The sequence below is a fragment of the Silurus aristotelis genome (genome assembly GCF_946808225.1).
Source record: "Silurus aristotelis genome assembly, chromosome: 6".
NCBI classification, from domain to species: domain Eukaryota; kingdom Metazoa; phylum Chordata; class Actinopteri; order Siluriformes; family Siluridae; genus Silurus; species Silurus aristotelis.
This window is the reverse complement of record NC_139579.1, coordinates 33,616,711-33,636,710: the sequence shown is the minus strand read 5'-3', so window position 1 is coordinate 33,636,710 and position 20,000 is coordinate 33,616,711. Positions and strand designations below refer to the sequence as shown.

Below are 20,000 nucleotides of genomic sequence, written 5' to 3'. Positions count from 1 at the left end.
CTGCAAATGTGGAAGAAGATGATGAACATGCGCTTGGTGGAGCTGCAGACCTGTCTCACCTGTTTTTTAGACGTGGAGATGACATGTTCTTCCACCGTAAAGACTGTAGCTTGGTCCCAGGGTTGTTCCCCTACAACCGAGTTTCATCACCGGTAATGAAGGTAATGAACCTCCACATGAATCCTGACTGCTCTTGAAGCTCAAAACACCTCGAAGGTCTGCAGCATCGCAGTAAACTCGCACAATCACGTCAAACGTCTCTGTGGCAGATTTGTGCAGTTTTACACAGAATTCCACATTTGCGTTTTGCTCTAACTTGCTGTCCGTAATGAAATCACAGACGTGATAACGCACATGGTCTGAACAGCACCTGTTGCATGGCTCCCAATGCACACAGGCTGGTACTTCCTGTGACTGTTCATGCAGCCTTGTACTGCCACCTGTTGGCATGTTACAAAACTAGACTCAAAACCTTTTGATATGACCTCGTATATATTTAGGTGTGTATATCGAGCTCAGACAGTTACTTAACATCAACTCCCCCATCGTTCATGTGAATCCTGACAGATTCAACGTCTGCAGTTTGATTTTAAAAAAGTTCACCGTGGACACCACAGAGTTCTGCAGCATGCACATGACGGTGTATAACCTCCAGCGAGAAAGGTGGAGGAACTGAGTCACTTAAACCCAAGACCGTAAATTCACACGACTAAAAATACATGCTGATTCAATTCCTCTGGATGCAATTTTCTCCAATACGAATCCACTCTCTTCACCTGAGGAGGTTCCACATGAATAATCTAAAGATCCATGAGGTTCCTGTGGAGGTTAAAGAACCATGAAGATGGATTTGGACTGTTATTAATAGAAACTGTTTGGTTCAGGACTACAATCACCATGAACAGTTTTACACTCAAGTCTCCATCAGTGATCAGAAGAAACCTTCACAATGATGGAACTGTAATGATGGACATCAGAAATGTCTTTGATCCACTCAAGATCATTTTCGCTCCTTTTTCACTGCACAAATTTCAGTTCTCACCTCAGTGTAGAGGGAGAAACTCATGTAGAGAAAACCCCTTTGTAATGATTTCTAAGTTACTAACCTTTGCAGGTGTGAGGCTCATCTTCTACATCTACAGAACTACAGAGACACTTCCAGCAGAAATGATTCCCTTCCTTCACAAGTCTCTGATCATGTATCTGTATCTCTATGCTGTATTTATCAGCGTTTTATCTTCTCTCTGTAGAGGATTACGCCATCATGTGTAATATCCGAGGTTCTGGGTCGGTCAGAAGGCCGTACAATCAGGACGCTCTGGTCGCAGGACCGGTTCATGAGTACGAGGTCAGCCCGGAGTACGACCCACGACCTCTGAACCCTAACCCAAGCTTTTACGAAGATTACGACGAGTCGAACTGTGAGTAGCACTCCATCCATCACCTCCTCTCCCTCCTACAGCGACTTCTCCAGTGTACAACTTCTCACTGACAGCTAGCCTCTGGCGCCATCATGTGCTCACTTTAGTACACACACACATCTATATACACACTTCTATACACACACATATACACACTCACACAATGTTATACACACACATCTATACACACACATATACACACTCATATATACACACATACACAATGTTATACACACACATCTATACACACTTCTATACACACACATATACACACTCATATACACACACATACACAATATTATACACACACATCTATACACACACATATACACACTCATATATACACACATACACAATGTTATACACACTTCTATACACACACATATACACACTCATATACACACACATACACAATATTATACACACACATCTATACACACACATATACACACTCATATATACACACATACACAATGTTATACACACACATCTATACACACTTCTATACACACACATATACACACTCATATACACACACATACACAATATTATACACACACATCTATACACACACATATACACACTCATATATACACACATACACAATGTTATACACACACATCTATACACACTTCTATACACACACATATACACACACATACACAATGTTATACACACACATCTATACACACACATATACACACTCATATATACACACTCATATACACAAACATACACAATGGTATACACACACATCTATACACACTTCTATACACACTCATATACACACACATACACAATGTTATACACACACATCTTTACACACTTTTATACACACTCATATACACACACATACACAATGTTATACACACACATCTTTACACACTTTTATACACACTCATATACACACACATACACAATGTTATACACACACATCTATACACACTTCTATACACACTCATACACACACATCTATACACTCATATACACACACATACACAATGTTATACACACATCTATACACACTTCTATACACACTCATATACACACTCATATACACACACATACACAATGTTATACACACACATCTATACACACTTCTATACACACTCATATACACACTCATATACACACATACACAATGTTATACACACACATCTATACACACTTCTATACACACTCATATACACACTCATATACACACATACACAATGTTATACACACACATCTATACACACTTATATACACACTCATATACACACACATACACAATGTTATACACACACATCTATACACTCATATACACACACACATACACAATGTTATACACACACATCTATACACACTTATATACACACTCATATACACACTCATATACACACACATACACAATGTTATACACACATCTATACACACTTCTATACACACTCATATACACACTCATATACACACACATACACAATGTTACACACACATCTATACACACTTCTATACACATTTATATACACACATACACAATGTTATACACACACATCTATACACACTTATATACACAATGTTATACACACACACCTATACACACTTATATACACAATGTTATACACACACAAATATACACACTTATATAAGCACACATACACAATGTTTTACACACATCTATACACACTTATATACACAGTGTTATACACACATGTCTATACACACTTATATATGCACAAATACACAATGTTTTACACACACATATACACAATGTTATACACACACATCTATACACACTTATATACACATTGTTATACACACACATCTATACACACTTCTATACACACTCATATACACACTCATATAAACACACATACACAATGTTATACACACACATCTTCACACACTTCTATACACACTCATATACACACTCATATACACACACATACACAATGTTATACACACACATCTATACACACTTCTATACACACTCATATACACACTCATATACACACACACATACACAATGTTATACACACACATCTATACACACTTCTATACACACTCATATACACACTTATATACGCACACATACACAATGTTTTACACACATCTATACACACTTATATACACAGTGTTATACACACATGTCTATACACACTTATATATGCACAAATACACAATGTTTTACACACACATATACACAATGTTATACACACACATCTATACACACTTATATACACACTGTTATATACACATATACACACACATATACAATGTTTTACACACACATATATACACAATGTTATACACACATACACACACTTCAATACACTCTGTTATATACACATACAGCACACATCTATTCTCACAACTATATACTCATCTATACACACAAATCTCTACACGTCTATACACACGTCTATACACATGTCTATTTACACATCTATACTATACACGTCTATACACACATCTATACACATGTCTATTTACACATCTATACACATGTCTATACACACATCTATACACATGTCTATTTACACATCTATACACATGTCTATACACACATCTATACACATGTCTATACACACATCTATACACACGTCTATACACACGTCTATACACATGTCTATTTACACATCTATACTATACACGTCTATACACACATCTTTACACATGTCTATTTACACATCTATACACATGTCTATACACACATCTATACACATGTCTATTTACACATCTATACACATGTCTATTTACACATCTATACACATGTCTATACACACATCTATACACGTCTATACACACATCTATACACATGTCTATTTACACATCTATACTATACACATGTCTATACACACATCTATACACATGTCTATACACACATCTATACACATGTCTATACACACATCTATACACACGTCTATACACACGTCTATACACATGTCTATTTACACATCTATACTATACACGTCTATACACACATCTTTACACATGTCTATTTACACATCTATACACATGTCTATACACACATCTATACACATGTCTATTTACACATCTATACACATGTCTATTTACACATCTATACACATGTCTATACACACATCTATACACGTCTATACACACATCTATACACATGTCTATTTACACATCTATACTATACACATGTCTATACACACATCTATACACATGTCTATACACATCTATACACATGTCAATACACACATCTATACACATGTCTATACACACATCTATACACATGTCTATACACACATCTATACACGTTTATACACACATTTATACACATGTCTATACACACATCTATACACATGTCTATACACACATACACATTTATACACACACACACACACACACACACACACACACACACACACACACACACACACACACATCTAAACACGTCTACTGCGACTGCTGTTTTTGCACTGCATTGTGTTTATGTTTATAAATACTCTCTTGTTTATTGTCCTCTTTTGCACAATACTGTATAAACATAGAGCAGGTTTACTGGTCGGTGCTATTTTGTGTTTTTTTGTATTTGTCCCACACTGTGAAAGGGAAAGTTAATAGGACTGTGGTGAGACCTGAGATGTTGTGTGGTTTAAAGACAGTGGCATTGAGTAAAAGACAGGAGGTGGAGCTGGAGGTAGCAGAGCAGAAGATGTTGAGATGTCCATTGGGAGTGACGACGATGGACAGGATTCGAAATGAGTTTATTAGAGGGACAGGGCATGTAGGACGTTTTGAGACAAGGTGAAGGAGGCGAGATTGAGATGGTTTGGACATGTGCAGAGGAGGGACATGGGGTATATCAGTAGGAGAATGCTGAGGATGGAGCCACCAGGAAGGAGGAAAAGAGGAAGACCAAGGAGGAGGTTTATGGATGTGGTGAGGGAAGACATGCAGGTAGTTGGTGTGAAAGAGGGAGATGCTGAGGACAGAGGGGTATGGAGACGGATGATCCACTGTGGAGACCTCTAATGGGAGCAGCTGAAAGAAGAAGAAGAAGTGTTTGTCCCACACTGTCTTGTGTTATCACGATGCACATTATGTGGTGAGGACACACTTTAGTCCTTAATTGTGTTGTGTGATGGAGCTCTGTGAGGTGTGATGGGGCTCTGTGTTGTGTGATGGGGCTCTGTGTTGTGTGATGGAGCTCTGTGTTGTGTGATGGAGCTCTGTGTTGTGTTTTGTAGCTCTGTGTTGTGTGATGGAGCTCTGTGTTGTGAGATGGAGCTCTGTGTTGTGTGATGGAGCTCTGTGTTGTGTGATGGAGCTCTGTGTTGTGTGATGGAGCTCTGTGTTGTGTGATGGAGCTCTGTGTTGTGTTTTGTAGCTCTGTGTTGTGTGATGGAGCTCTGTGTTGTGAGATGGAGCTCTGTGTTGTGTGATGGAGCTCTGTGTTGTGTGATGGAGCTCTGTGTTGTGTAATGGAGCTCGTGTGATGGAGCTCTGTGTTGTGTGATGGAGCTCTGTCTCATTTCACTCCTCGTCTTTTATTAGAGACACATAACACTATTAGTTCTAGTTTACTGTCAATGATTAATAGCAGTTTAATCAGTGGAATAGTCCCATACTATTTTAAACAAGCCACCATACAGCCACTACGCAAAAAAACAAATCTTGATTCAACAGATCTAAATAATTACCGTCCCGTTTCTAAATTACCGTTTTTATCAAAACTTTTGGAGAAGGTTTTGTTTAATCAGCTTTCTTCTTTTCTACAGGAAAATGGTAATTTCGATAAATATCAGTCTGGCTTCAGACCCCAACACAGTACAGAATCTGCATTGCTAAAAGTTTTAAATGACTAATTGTTGATTGTTGATTCTGGAAATTGTGCGGTTTTAGGTTTGCTGGACCTGTGCGGCATTTGACACTCGATCATGGCATTGTTTTAAACCGCTTACAGCAAATTGGGATTCAAGGACGTGTTTTGGATTGGTTTGTATCCTATTTAAAGGATTGAACCCTCTCTGTAGAGACTGGCAAATATTCATCATCTTGTGCACCAGTTTTGTATGGGGTCCCACAGGGCTCAAATTTGGGTCCTGTTCTATTTTCTTTATACATGCTTCCTTTGTATGCAATATTTAGGAGGCACAATGTTTCATACCTCTGTTACGCAGATGATACTCAGTGTTATGTTCCCGTGCACCCAAAGTATGTCTCCAGTCTCCAATGTCTGTCTGATTGTCTGAGAGATGTTAAAGAGTGGATGTCTGCCAACTTCCTTCAGTTAAATGAGTCTAAGGCTGAGGTCTTAATCTTTGGCTCCTCTGCTTCTACAATGGCAGTGGCCAGTAAACTGGGACCTCTATCTGATAATCTTCATTCACATGTCAGAATCTTAGGCATTACTTTTGACTCCGCCTTGACTTTTGATAAACAGATCAATGCTGTGGTTAGAAGTTGTTTTTATCAGCTAAAGAATATCGCAAAGATGAAGTCACTCTTAACATCAAAAGACATGGAGACTGTAATACATGCTTTTATCTCACCCAGATTAGATTATTGTAATGTACTTGGGGGTTTCACAGTCTCTAATGTCTCGTCTTCAACTTGTCCAAAATGCTGCTGCTCGATTGTTAACTGGAACAACGAAGAGGGAACATATTTCACCAGTGTTGATCTCTCTTCACTGGCTTCCAGTTAAATTCCGTATTCATTTTAAAACACTGTTGTTTGTTTATAGGGGTCTCCATGGACTGTCTCCATCCTATATCTCTGATCTCCTCCTGTTCCAGTGTAATGTCTCTAGGGAACTTCGTTCAGCTAGTGGTCTTCAGTTCACTGTTCCAAGGACACGCTTGAAATTGAAAGGAGATCAGTGCCTTTTCAGTAGCTGCTCCACAGTTATCAAACAAGTTACCACCCTATATAACAACTGCACCAACATACGCTGATTTTAAGTCTCTTCTTAAAACTTAGTTATTTACTGTTGCGTATGATCATAAGTAAACACACTGGCATAGCTGTAGTGTAATACTTGTTGCTGTGTTCTATGTTGACTTTTGTATTTTGTATTTTATTATATGCTTAAATTCTGTACAGCACTTTGGCCAACAGCTGTTGTTTTTAAATGTGCTCTATAAATACATTTGACTTCACTTGACTTGACTTGACTTGTGTACTGCATCAGAAATATATGGTAGAAATGATAATGAAAGCTTCTTGACTTGACTATACTCTATCTATACACATGTCTATACACACATCTATACACACACATCTATACACATCTATACACACACATCTATACACACACATCTATACACACACATCTATACACACATCTATACACACATCTATACACACACATCTATACACATCTATACACACATCTATACACACACATCTATACACATGTCTATACACACATCCATACACACACATCTATACACATCTATACACACACATCTATACACACATCTATACACACATCTATACACACACATCTATACACACACATCTATACACATGTCTATACACACATCTATACACATGTCTATACACACATCTATACACACACATCTATAAACATGTCTATACACACATCTATACACACACATCTATACACACATCTATACACACATCTATACACACATCTATACACACACATCTATACACACATCTATACACACACATCTATACACGTCTATACACACATCCATACACACACATCTATACACATGTCTATACACACATCTATACACACATCTATACACACATCTATACACACACATCTATACACGTCTATACACACATCTATACACACACATCTATACACATGTCTATACACACATCTATACACATGTCTATACACACATCTATACACATGTCTATACACACATCTATACACACACATCTATACACATGTCTATACACACAACTATGCAGACAAACACACATCTATATACACACATACATTTATACACACACACACATCTATATACACATCTAAACACATATATACATGCATTTATACAGACACACACACACTCATCTATACACATTTATCTATTCAGACACACAAACACACATCTATACACACATTTCAGTACACACATCTTTACATGTCTACACACACGTGTATATACACACATCTACACACACATCTATACACGTCTATACACACATCTATACACACACATCTATACACATGTCTATACACTCATCTATACACACACATCTATACACATGTCTATACACACAACTATGCAGACAAACACACATCTATATACACACATACATTTATACACACACGCATCTATATACACATCTAAACACATATATACATGCATTTATACAGACACACACACACTCATCTATACACATTTATCTATTCAGACACACAAACACACATCTATACACACATTTCAGTACACACATCTTTACATGTCTACACACACGTGTATATACACCCATCTATACACACATCTATACACACATCTATACACACACATCTATACACACACATCTATACACATGTCTATACACACATCCATACACACACATCTATACACATCTATACACACACACATATATACACACATCTATACACATATCTATACACACACATCTATACACATCTATACACACACATCTATACACATCTATACACACACATCTATACACATGTCTATACACACATCTATACACATGTCTATACACACATCTATACACATGTCTATACACACATCTATACACACACATCTATACACACATCTATACACACATCCATACACACACATCTATACACATGTCTATACACACATCTATACACACACATCTATACACACACATCTATACACATGTCTATACACACATCCATACACACACATCTATACACATGTCTATACACACATCTATACACACACATCTATACACACACATCTATACACATGTCTATACACACATCTATACACACACATCTATACACATGTCTATACACACAACTATGCAGACAAACACACATCTATATACACACATACATTTATACACACACACACATCTATATACACATCTAAACACATATATACATGCATTTATACAGACACACACACACTCATCTATACACATTTATCTATTCAGACACACAAACACACATCTATACACACATTTCAGTACACACATCTTTACATGTCTACACACACGTGTATATACACACATCTATACACGCATCTATACACACATCTATACACGTCTATACACACATCTATACACACACACATCTATACACATGTCTATACACACATCTATACACACACATCTATACACATGTCTATACACACAACTATGCAGACAAACACACATCTATATACACACATACATTTATACACACACACACATCTATATACACATCTAAACACATATATACATGCATTTATACAGACACACACACACTCATCTATACACATTTATCTATTCAGACACACAAACACACATCTATACACACATTTCAGTACACACATCTTTACATGTCTACACACACGTGTATATACACACATCTATACACACATCTATACACACATCTATACACACACATCTATACACGTCTATACACACATCTATACACACACACATCTATACACATGTCTATACACTCATCTATACACACACATCTATACACATGTCTATACACACAACTATGCAGACAAACACACATCTATATACACACATACATTTATACACACACACATCTATATACACATCTAAACACATATATACATGCATTTATACAGACACACACACACTCATCTATACACATTTATCTATTCAGACACACAAACACACATCTATACACACATTTCAGTACACACATCTTTACATGTCTACACACACGTGTATATACACCCATCTATACACACATCTATACACACATCTATACACACACATCTATACACACACATCTATACACATGTCTATACACACATCCATACACACACATCTATACACATCTATACACACACACATATATACACACATCTATACACATATCTATACACACACATCTATACACATCTATACACACACATCTATACACATCTATACACACACATCTATACACACACATCTATACACATGTCTATACACACATCTATACACATGTCTATACACACATCTATACACACACATCTATACACACATCTATACACACATCCATACACACACATCTATACACATGTCTATACACACATCTATACACACACATCTATACACACACATCTATACACATGTCTATACACACATCTATACACACACATCTATACACACATCTATACACACACATCTATACACATGTCTATACACACATCTATACACACACATCTATACACATGTCTATACACACAACTATGCAGACAAACACACATCTATATACACACATACATTTATACACACACACACATCTATATACACATCTAAACACATATATACATGCATTTATACAGACACACACACACTCATCTATACACATTTATCTATTCAGACACACAAACACACATCTATACACACATTTCAGTACACACATCTTTACATGTCTACACACACGTGTATATACACACATCTATACACATATCTATACACACATCTATACACGTCTATACACACATCTATACACACACATCTATACACATGTCTATACACTCATCTATACACACACATCTATACACATGTCTATACACACAACTATGCAGACAAACACACATCTATATACACACATACATTTATACACACACGCATCTATATACACATCTAAACACATATATACATGCATTTATACAGACACACACACACTCATCTATACACATTTATCTATTCAGACACACAAACACACATCTATACACACATTTCAGTACACACATCTTTACATGTCTACACACACGTGTATATACACCCATCTATACACACATCTATACACACATCTATACACACACATCTATACACACACATCTATACACATGTCTATACACACATCCATACACACACATCTATACACATCTATACACACACATATATACACACATCTATACACATATCTATACACACACATCTATACACATCTATACACACACATCTATACACATCTATACACACACATCTATACACATGTCTATACACACATCTATACACATGTCTATACACACATCTATACACATGTCTATACACACATCTATACACACACATCTATACACACATCTATACACACATCCATACACACACATCTATACACATGTCTATACACACATCTATACACACACATCTATACACAGACATCTATACACACACATCTATACACATGTCTATACACACATCCATACACACACATCTATACACATGTCTATACACACATCTATACACACACATCTATACACACACATCTATACACATGTCTATACACACATCTATACACACACATCTATACACATGTCTATACACACAACTATGCAGACAAACACACATCTATATACACACATACATTTATACACACACACACATCTATATACACATCTAAACACATATATACATGCATTTATACAGACACACACACACTCATCTATACACATTTATCTATTCAGACACACAAACACACATCTATACACACATTTCAGTACACACATCTTTACATGTCTACACACACGTGTATATACACACATCTATACACGCATCTATACACACATCTATACACGTCTATACACACATCTATACACACACACATCTATACACATGTCTATACACACATCTATACACACACATCTATACACATGTCTATACACACAACTATGCAGACAAACACACATCTATATACACACATACATTTATACACACACACATCTATATACACATCTAAACACATATATACATGCATTTATACAGACACACACACACTCATCTATACACATTTATCTATTCAGACACACAAACACACATCTATACACACATTTCAGTACACACATCTTTACATGTCTACACACACGTGTATATACACCCATCTATACACACATCTATACACACATCTATACACACACATCTATACACGTCTATACACACATCTATACACATGTCTATACACACATCCATACACACACATCTATACACATCTATACACACACATATATACACACATCTATACACATATCTATACACACACATCTATACACATCTATACACACACATCTATACACATGTCTATACACACATCTATACACATGTCTATACACACATCTATACACATGTCTATACACACATCTATACACACACATCTATACACACATCTATACACACATCCATACACACACATCTATACACATGTCTATACACACATCTATACACACACCTATACACACACATCTATACACACACATCTATACACATGTCTATACACACATCCATACACACACATCTATACACATGTCTATACACACATCAATACACACATCTATACACACACATCTATACACGTCTATACACACATCTATACACACACATCTATACACATGTCTATACACACATCTATACACATGTCTATACACACATCTATACACGCACATCTATACACACGTCTATACACACATCTATACACACACATCTATACACACACATCTATACACACATCTATACACACACATCTATACACATGTCTATACACACAACTATGCAGACAAACACACATCTATATACACACATACATTTATACACACACACATCTATATACACATCTAAACACATATATACATGCATTTATACAGACACACACACACACTCATCTATACACATTTATCTATTCAGACACACAAACACACATCTATACACACATTTCAGTACACACATCTTTACATGTCTACACACACGTGTATATACACACACCTATACACGCTTTTACACACATTTTAGCACACACACTTCTATACACACATTTATACACATCTATACACACTTATATACACACAATTATATTGGATAATATATAATACACATTAGTTGTGTGTGATTTTGTTTATTAGATTTCTTTGTTGCTATTTTTTCTGTTAAAGTAGTACTGAAATTCTTGAAATAAGTGTGTGTGTGTGTGTGTGTGTGTGTGTGTGTGTGTGTGTGTGTGTGTGTGTGTGTGTGTGTTCAGTGGGCAGGTACGAGGCATTTGAGGGACTGAGAGCGGAAGAGTGTGGAGTGTTAAACGGCTGTGAGAACGGACGGTGTGTGAGAGTGCAGAAAGGATACACATGCGACTGTTTTGATGGATACACACTCGACATGTCCCGAATGGCCTGTGTTGGTATGCTCGCACACACACACACACACACACACACACACACACACACACACACACACACACACACACACACACACACACACACACACACACACAAAGGAGCAGCTAAGCTGAGTGTCTCCTTAGGTTGGAGTTTTTATTCGATCAGATTTCAGATGTCACATGACATGTTGCCGGGGTGAAAGGAATCTGCTGTAAGGTCTTCAGAATCAGCACTGAGGGCATCTGCAGCATAAAGAAAATGAAGCTGTGGCAGTAACCAATCAGTTTTTGAGATCTAGCAGGTGTGCAAAAACATCAGCATTTTCAGAGAGAGTCACTAGTCAAAGCTCACAAACCGCATCTATAGCAAAACTGCACAATTCACATACATTCATGTGCATTTAATCGCTAATTTTTATTCCACAACGGCAGACCGAGGAGAAAAAACTGATTTGATCGCACTTACAAGGACGTTTACAAGATGGACTTTTCTGTAAAAGCTGGACTTCATGAGGAAACAGTTGTTAAGCTGTTGTTTTCATGAACTGTTTATACTTTTGCGTTTTCTTTTCAGTAAAATTTACACAATCACCCCGGGGTGATGTGATGAGGTGAATATCGCTGCTCCTGCTGGAGATGATGTATGTGGAGGTGCAGTTGTGGCTCCAGTGAAAGGAGACGTGTTGAATTGTGATCATTGTGTTTGTTGCTTTAGTGATGATGTTCATTGTGACTGGATGAGATCCTGCGTGTGATGCAGCTCTGATCTACTGCACTTCTCTATAATACTGATGGCTTCTGCAGATGTGGCATCATAATGATGGGATTAAGAGGTGGATTGATGAGAAACAGCTAAACTCTGCTATTAAGTTGCGGTTGTGGAAGACAGTTTCCTGTCACAGGTCCTACACCATCGCAAGACTGAGCACAGCAACGTGACACAAGGTAGCTCTACTGCCTCAGCAAGATCTCTCTCAGGAAAAGATCTTAAAGCAGACTGGGCTTTCATGATGTGCTCTTCTGAAGAAGCACAAAGAAATGGGAGATGTTGAGTAGCATATGCGTATGCAGTGGTCGACCAAGTGCATACGTTGCATACCTTAGTGCAGCAAATTAGACACATCATGTTCACGTCCCTTCAACATCAGAGCAGTAAATCAGCAGCTGATCTGGATTGATGATTCTGAAATATCTGATATGTTTGCTGAAGGTTTGAAGGTTTTCTGCAGGCTTGGAGCTGCATTTCTACAGCTGGAGTTAAAGATGTGGTCAGGATTAATGATGTCCTCAGTGCTGAGAAATACAGGCAGACACTTCTCCATCATGAAACATTATCAGGGAGGCGTCTGATTGGCCCCGAATCAGGACAAATCCAAACACACAGCCAATGTCATTAAGAACTAGAGAAGAACAAGAGTCCTGGATGCGACACACACACACACACACACACACACACACACACACACACACACACACACACACACACACACACACACACATTAATATGTATTTAAAAATAAAATACCTAATTTGGTCTGTTTGATCTTCTCCATCACACAGACTCAGTTGATTCAGTAAACAATGTTTAATAGCAGCAGCTTTTCTCAGACGGAGTCACGCAATAAATCTGACACATGCAACCAGTTAACAGATCAAATATTCACATAAACATCCCTGTGATCTCCCACATGAAGGTCAGTTTTAAAGTGACCAACAGTTTAATGTTGAACAGTTTGTGAAAGAATCATTATTGTGTTATAATTTAGTGACTTGGTGTTTGGTAACGAAGAGCTGCTTTACATCAGTAACACTGAGTCAATAACAAACAAGTCCTTCAGAAGAACTCGACTGATGGCACCTGCATTCATATAAAATAACTATAATAAATATATATATATAATATAATATAAATATAATAATATATTATGTGTCAGCAGTTGTTCATGCAGTGGTTTGCAACATCATGATCTACTAAACAGCTACTATAATTAGGGTTCAATATTCAGCAATCAGATATTTATTTATTAATCACTGGCGTCTATTTGAAAGCTGGCAGCCTGCAGGTTTCTTACCTTCACCACCTTCTTCCACATGATCAATTTTCATCATGTAGAACTTCTTATAAAGTATTTAACAGTATTTTAAAACTACAAAACTACAAAACACTGAAATATTTTAATACAAAATATGAATTTTCATCAAACCTTTAAAATACAGTCCTGTTTTATATTCCAAATACATGCATCATATATACTGCATATATATATATATATAATATAGAAGCATTGATGTTTTGGGGGATTTCTTTGCCGCAGATGTAAATGAGTGCTCTGAGCTCAACAAGAGAATGTCGCTGTGCAGAAACGGGAAATGCATCAACACACCAGGTTCCTATAAATGCCAGTGTTTGCCGGGATTCACTCCATCAGAGAGACCCAACTACTGCGTTCCCATCATGCCAAGCGCTAACACAGGCATCGAGTGACCACCAGGGAACGCCACCATCTCATTCTCTCTCTCTCTCAAACACACACACACACACACACACACACACACACACACACACACACACTTTCTAATTTCTTATTTAATCATAGCCCATATAACCTGCACTGTATTATAACACACACACACACACACACACACACACACACACACACACACACACACACACACACACTTGAGATGAAGATACACACTTCTGATATTATTGAGAGAGTACAGAACTGTATAAAATTGTTTATTGTTTTATATATATTTTTTTCAATTATTAATTTAGAAGGAATTTTGTTACTTTTTTTTTTTAGAGACAAACCCTGAACTGAACCCTGGGGGATAAAACGTCCTTCTTTACTCTCTTTATTTTATATAAAATTATATTTCATAGTTTTATTTTACTCTTTTATCTTTGTGTTTTATCACTTGTTACCCACAATCCTTTGCTTTATTTGGATTTATTTTTCCACCAATACAAAAAGTGTTGTAATGTAACGTTTATATCTTTAAAACAAATTTACAGTGATTTTATGTCTTCAGCGCCACTGCACAGAAACTTCTCACAACCTGATTTGGGTTTAAATTTGGTAATTTTTTTTTTTTTTTTCATTTTTGCTTTGTTTAAATTTGTTTGTTTTAATTTGTTGTATTTAAATTGTATTTTAATTTTACATTTTTTTTGTTATTTTCGGTTATTTTGATGTTTTGTTTGTTTAAATGTTTGTTTTATGGTCTTTGTTGTTTGGAATGTTTTTGTTTTCTTATTTGTGGCCTTAAAAAAATTCTTTTGGAAGTGTCCTTCTTTCGTTAAGAGAACTTTAAAGGTTCTACATTGAAAGTCTTCCAAATTCAACCATTTCTTAATTTAGCAAATTATTATTAATTGCACTAAATCTTTAATTAATATAGAACCAGTTTCAGGTTCTGAGGCAGAACCACTTTGGAAACATAACCACACTTAATTATTACAAAGAACCTGCACCCGAGTGTTTCTCAGAAATGGTTCTAGAGTAAAAACTCTAAATTTTCCATTGAATCTTCAAAGGTTCCAAATAGACCTCACTAAATGCTAATAGAGAACCCAAGTTCTAGGCTTTTCAAATAGAACCTTAAAAAAAACAAAATTTTAAAGAATCTGCAGATATAAAAACTCTTTAACTGAGTGTTTTAGACAAATTTCACAGAAAGTTCCAAGTTGAGCCCATTTTAGGAACAGCACACATTAAATACTCTTAAAGAACATAGAACCCCACAACTGAGTATTTCTCAGAAAATGTTCTAAGTTCAACCATGATTTGGAAGGTAAGTTCATTAATCATTTTCGTAGAGTTTTTTTTTCATTGGATAATTTAAGGTTCTACTTGGAACCCTTTTAGATACAGAGTGTTGTTGGGTTCTACTTTTTTTGTAATAAGGATCCTAGCTTCCTTAAAGTGTCTGACTCTCTGATAGAGAAGATACTGTAGGTTCTTGAGTTCCTTGTAAGAGTATAATGTAATAAGTAAAGGTCCTCGGCTTTCTGAAGCGTTCTACTATTTAATTATTATAAAGAACTGGGTTCTACCTGTAACCTTGTAAAATTGTTCTCATTGGACCCAAAGTCTCAATGCAGGATTTTGGGTCTAACAGTTCCACTAAGGGTTTCTGCTGTAGAGCCCTGTGTTATTTAAGGGTACCTTGGATAATTAGAATGATTCCACAGTGGGGTCTGCTTGGAACTCTTGTCTAATTAACACTCAGTACGGTTCTATAAAAGGTTCCTTATAGGTTCCCTCAAAAGAAATAACTGAATAACCTGTTACACTTCTAGATTTTTAAGAAGTCCAACTCGCTTCCTCGTGATTAGGAAAAAGAATGCTAATCAGGTTTAGAAGCAGCTTTGTTAGTGACTAGCCCTTGTGATGACCCTGAGAGAAGATGATGCAGTGCATTGTGGGTAAAAAAAGCGTTATTATAAACAAATTGAATGAATTAATCGTTTTTATGTAGTTATTTTTGACATTTCTTAATGTCTAAGACATCAAACAACAATACATTTTTGTTTGTATGGATTTCCTGTGTTCTGTGTCATTCTGTATTTAGCCGCTATTTCGTTTTTTAACTGGAAAACCAACCAGGATGGGAAATTTGTGTTTCTTTTCCTAGCTCAGCGGTTTAATGTCATGTTTATGTTAGCTGGGGGAAAGCGCTAACTCCGTCACTTTCACTACTTTGATCATTTAGCATTAGGACAGATAGATAATAGCTTTGTAGTTGCCAAATAATTGCTAGCTGGCTAGTGCTATACTGACACAGTATCTGAATACAGTTTCACTGAATCATCGAGTATTTAAATAGCTAGTATCTCTTTATTACATGGAATAGATATGAACACTAACATGTAACACAGCAGCACTCCAGCAATTAGCTTAAATTAACTACTTCTGTATTGAATGGTAACACAATTAACCAGTACTAATCACATTAAGTGAGTAACTTAAGCTAGTAAAGTAACATTAGAATCCACTAGTAGTAAATTAGGAGCTTTTAAAAATAAGTAGCAATGCTCTCCTGCAGTTACTTTAATTAGCTAACTATAGTAAGCTTGTATATTAGTATAATAGTGATCAAGCATCCTAGTAACACGCATCTTAAAAATTTAGCTAGCTATAATACACTTGCTAACTATAGTTTTTTAATTAATAAGTAAGCAATAATTATAGCAAACTAGTAAATTAGCTAGCCAGGTCCCCTGGTGGTCTAGTGGTTAAGATGCAGCGCTCCCACCGCTGTGACCCGGGTTCGATTCCCAGTCAGGGAACCATCCCCAGCCACTCTCAGTGCCGGTCCCAAGCCCGGATAAATTGGGGAGGGTTGCGTTAGGAAGGGCATCCAGTGTAAAACATGTGCCAAATCAAACGTGCGGAGGATCCGCTGTGGCGCCCCCTAACGGGAGAAGCCGAAAAGAAAGTTTTTAGTAAATTAGCTAGCCGTGCTAATCCTGTAAATAAGCTAGCTATAGTAAATTTGTAAATTAGATATCTAAAAGAGTCATTGTATCCCAGTAATCTAGCTATAGTAAATTAGCAGCTTAGCTAGCTATAGCAAATGATCAAGTTAATGTAATTAAATGTCAAGTAAATGTAGTTAACTATTGTAGCACAGTAAATTCGCTAGCCTTGGTGTCTCTACAGACGTTTTTTTAGATGACCTAACTATAGTATGCTAATTAGCTAGCATAGCACCTAAATACTGAGTAGATTATTTACAAAAGTGATAACCTCCTCTTTCTAGTTAGCAAGTTAGCAGTAATGTTTAAAGGGCAGCATTAGCATAATGGTGTCGTATCAGTGGACTCTCGCTAGTGTGAACACCAGGCTTCGCTTTTTTTCTTCTCGCTTTTTTTTCTTCTCCTGATTTCAGTGGAAGAAGTGGGAATGTTGTGAAGCTGCTACAGGACTCAGCTGTCACATTTTCTTTCCATCGCTTTCTCCCATTTTTTTCTTCATGTGTGTTTGTAAACCTGAAAGTCGTCCACAAACACTCGTGCTATGAAATGTCTGTACCTGAATGAAATGACGCTCATTATTTTTATCTCCACTATTTACAAACGTATAGCAAACAATTTTAATAAAAATCACCAACGCTGAGATCTCCATACGTCCTCCACAGATAATTATTCCTTGCATACACACACACACACACACACACACACACACACACACACACATATTAGTGCTTCTACTACTATTATACAAATTGATATTATATTAGAAACTATCGGTTTATAAAGAGAAAAGATCCATTGTTACTTTAAAAAATTAAGCTCGATCAATCCGAAACATCTC

The 20,000-nt window shown here is 36.5% G+C and overlaps 1 protein-coding gene and 1 long non-coding RNA gene across 2 annotated transcripts in view; both read left to right on the top strand.

Annotated features, from left to right (window-relative positions):
- Positions 1 to 16,357, top strand: part of ltbp1 (latent transforming growth factor beta binding protein 1) — an 86,672-nt gene extending 70,315 nt beyond the window's left edge. The window contains exons 30-32 of the mRNA XM_083545463.1: positions 1,251 to 1,421; positions 13,546 to 13,698; positions 15,993 to 16,357. Coding sequence (XP_083401589.1) covers positions 1,251 to 1,421; positions 13,546 to 13,698; positions 15,993 to 16,162 — 494 coding nt within the window. The 3' untranslated portion in view covers positions 16,163 to 16,357. The remainder of the gene's footprint in view (positions 1 to 1,250; positions 1,422 to 13,545; positions 13,699 to 15,992) is intronic.
- Positions 16,358 to 17,803: 1,446 nt separating this feature from the next.
- Positions 17,804 to 19,810, top strand: LOC310727956. Its single transcript, XR_014534130.1, has 2 exons — positions 17,804 to 18,882; positions 19,139 to 19,810. It is a non-coding gene; the product is annotated as an uncharacterized lncRNA (long non-coding RNA).
- The last annotated feature ends 190 nt before the right edge of the window (positions 19,811 to 20,000 follow it).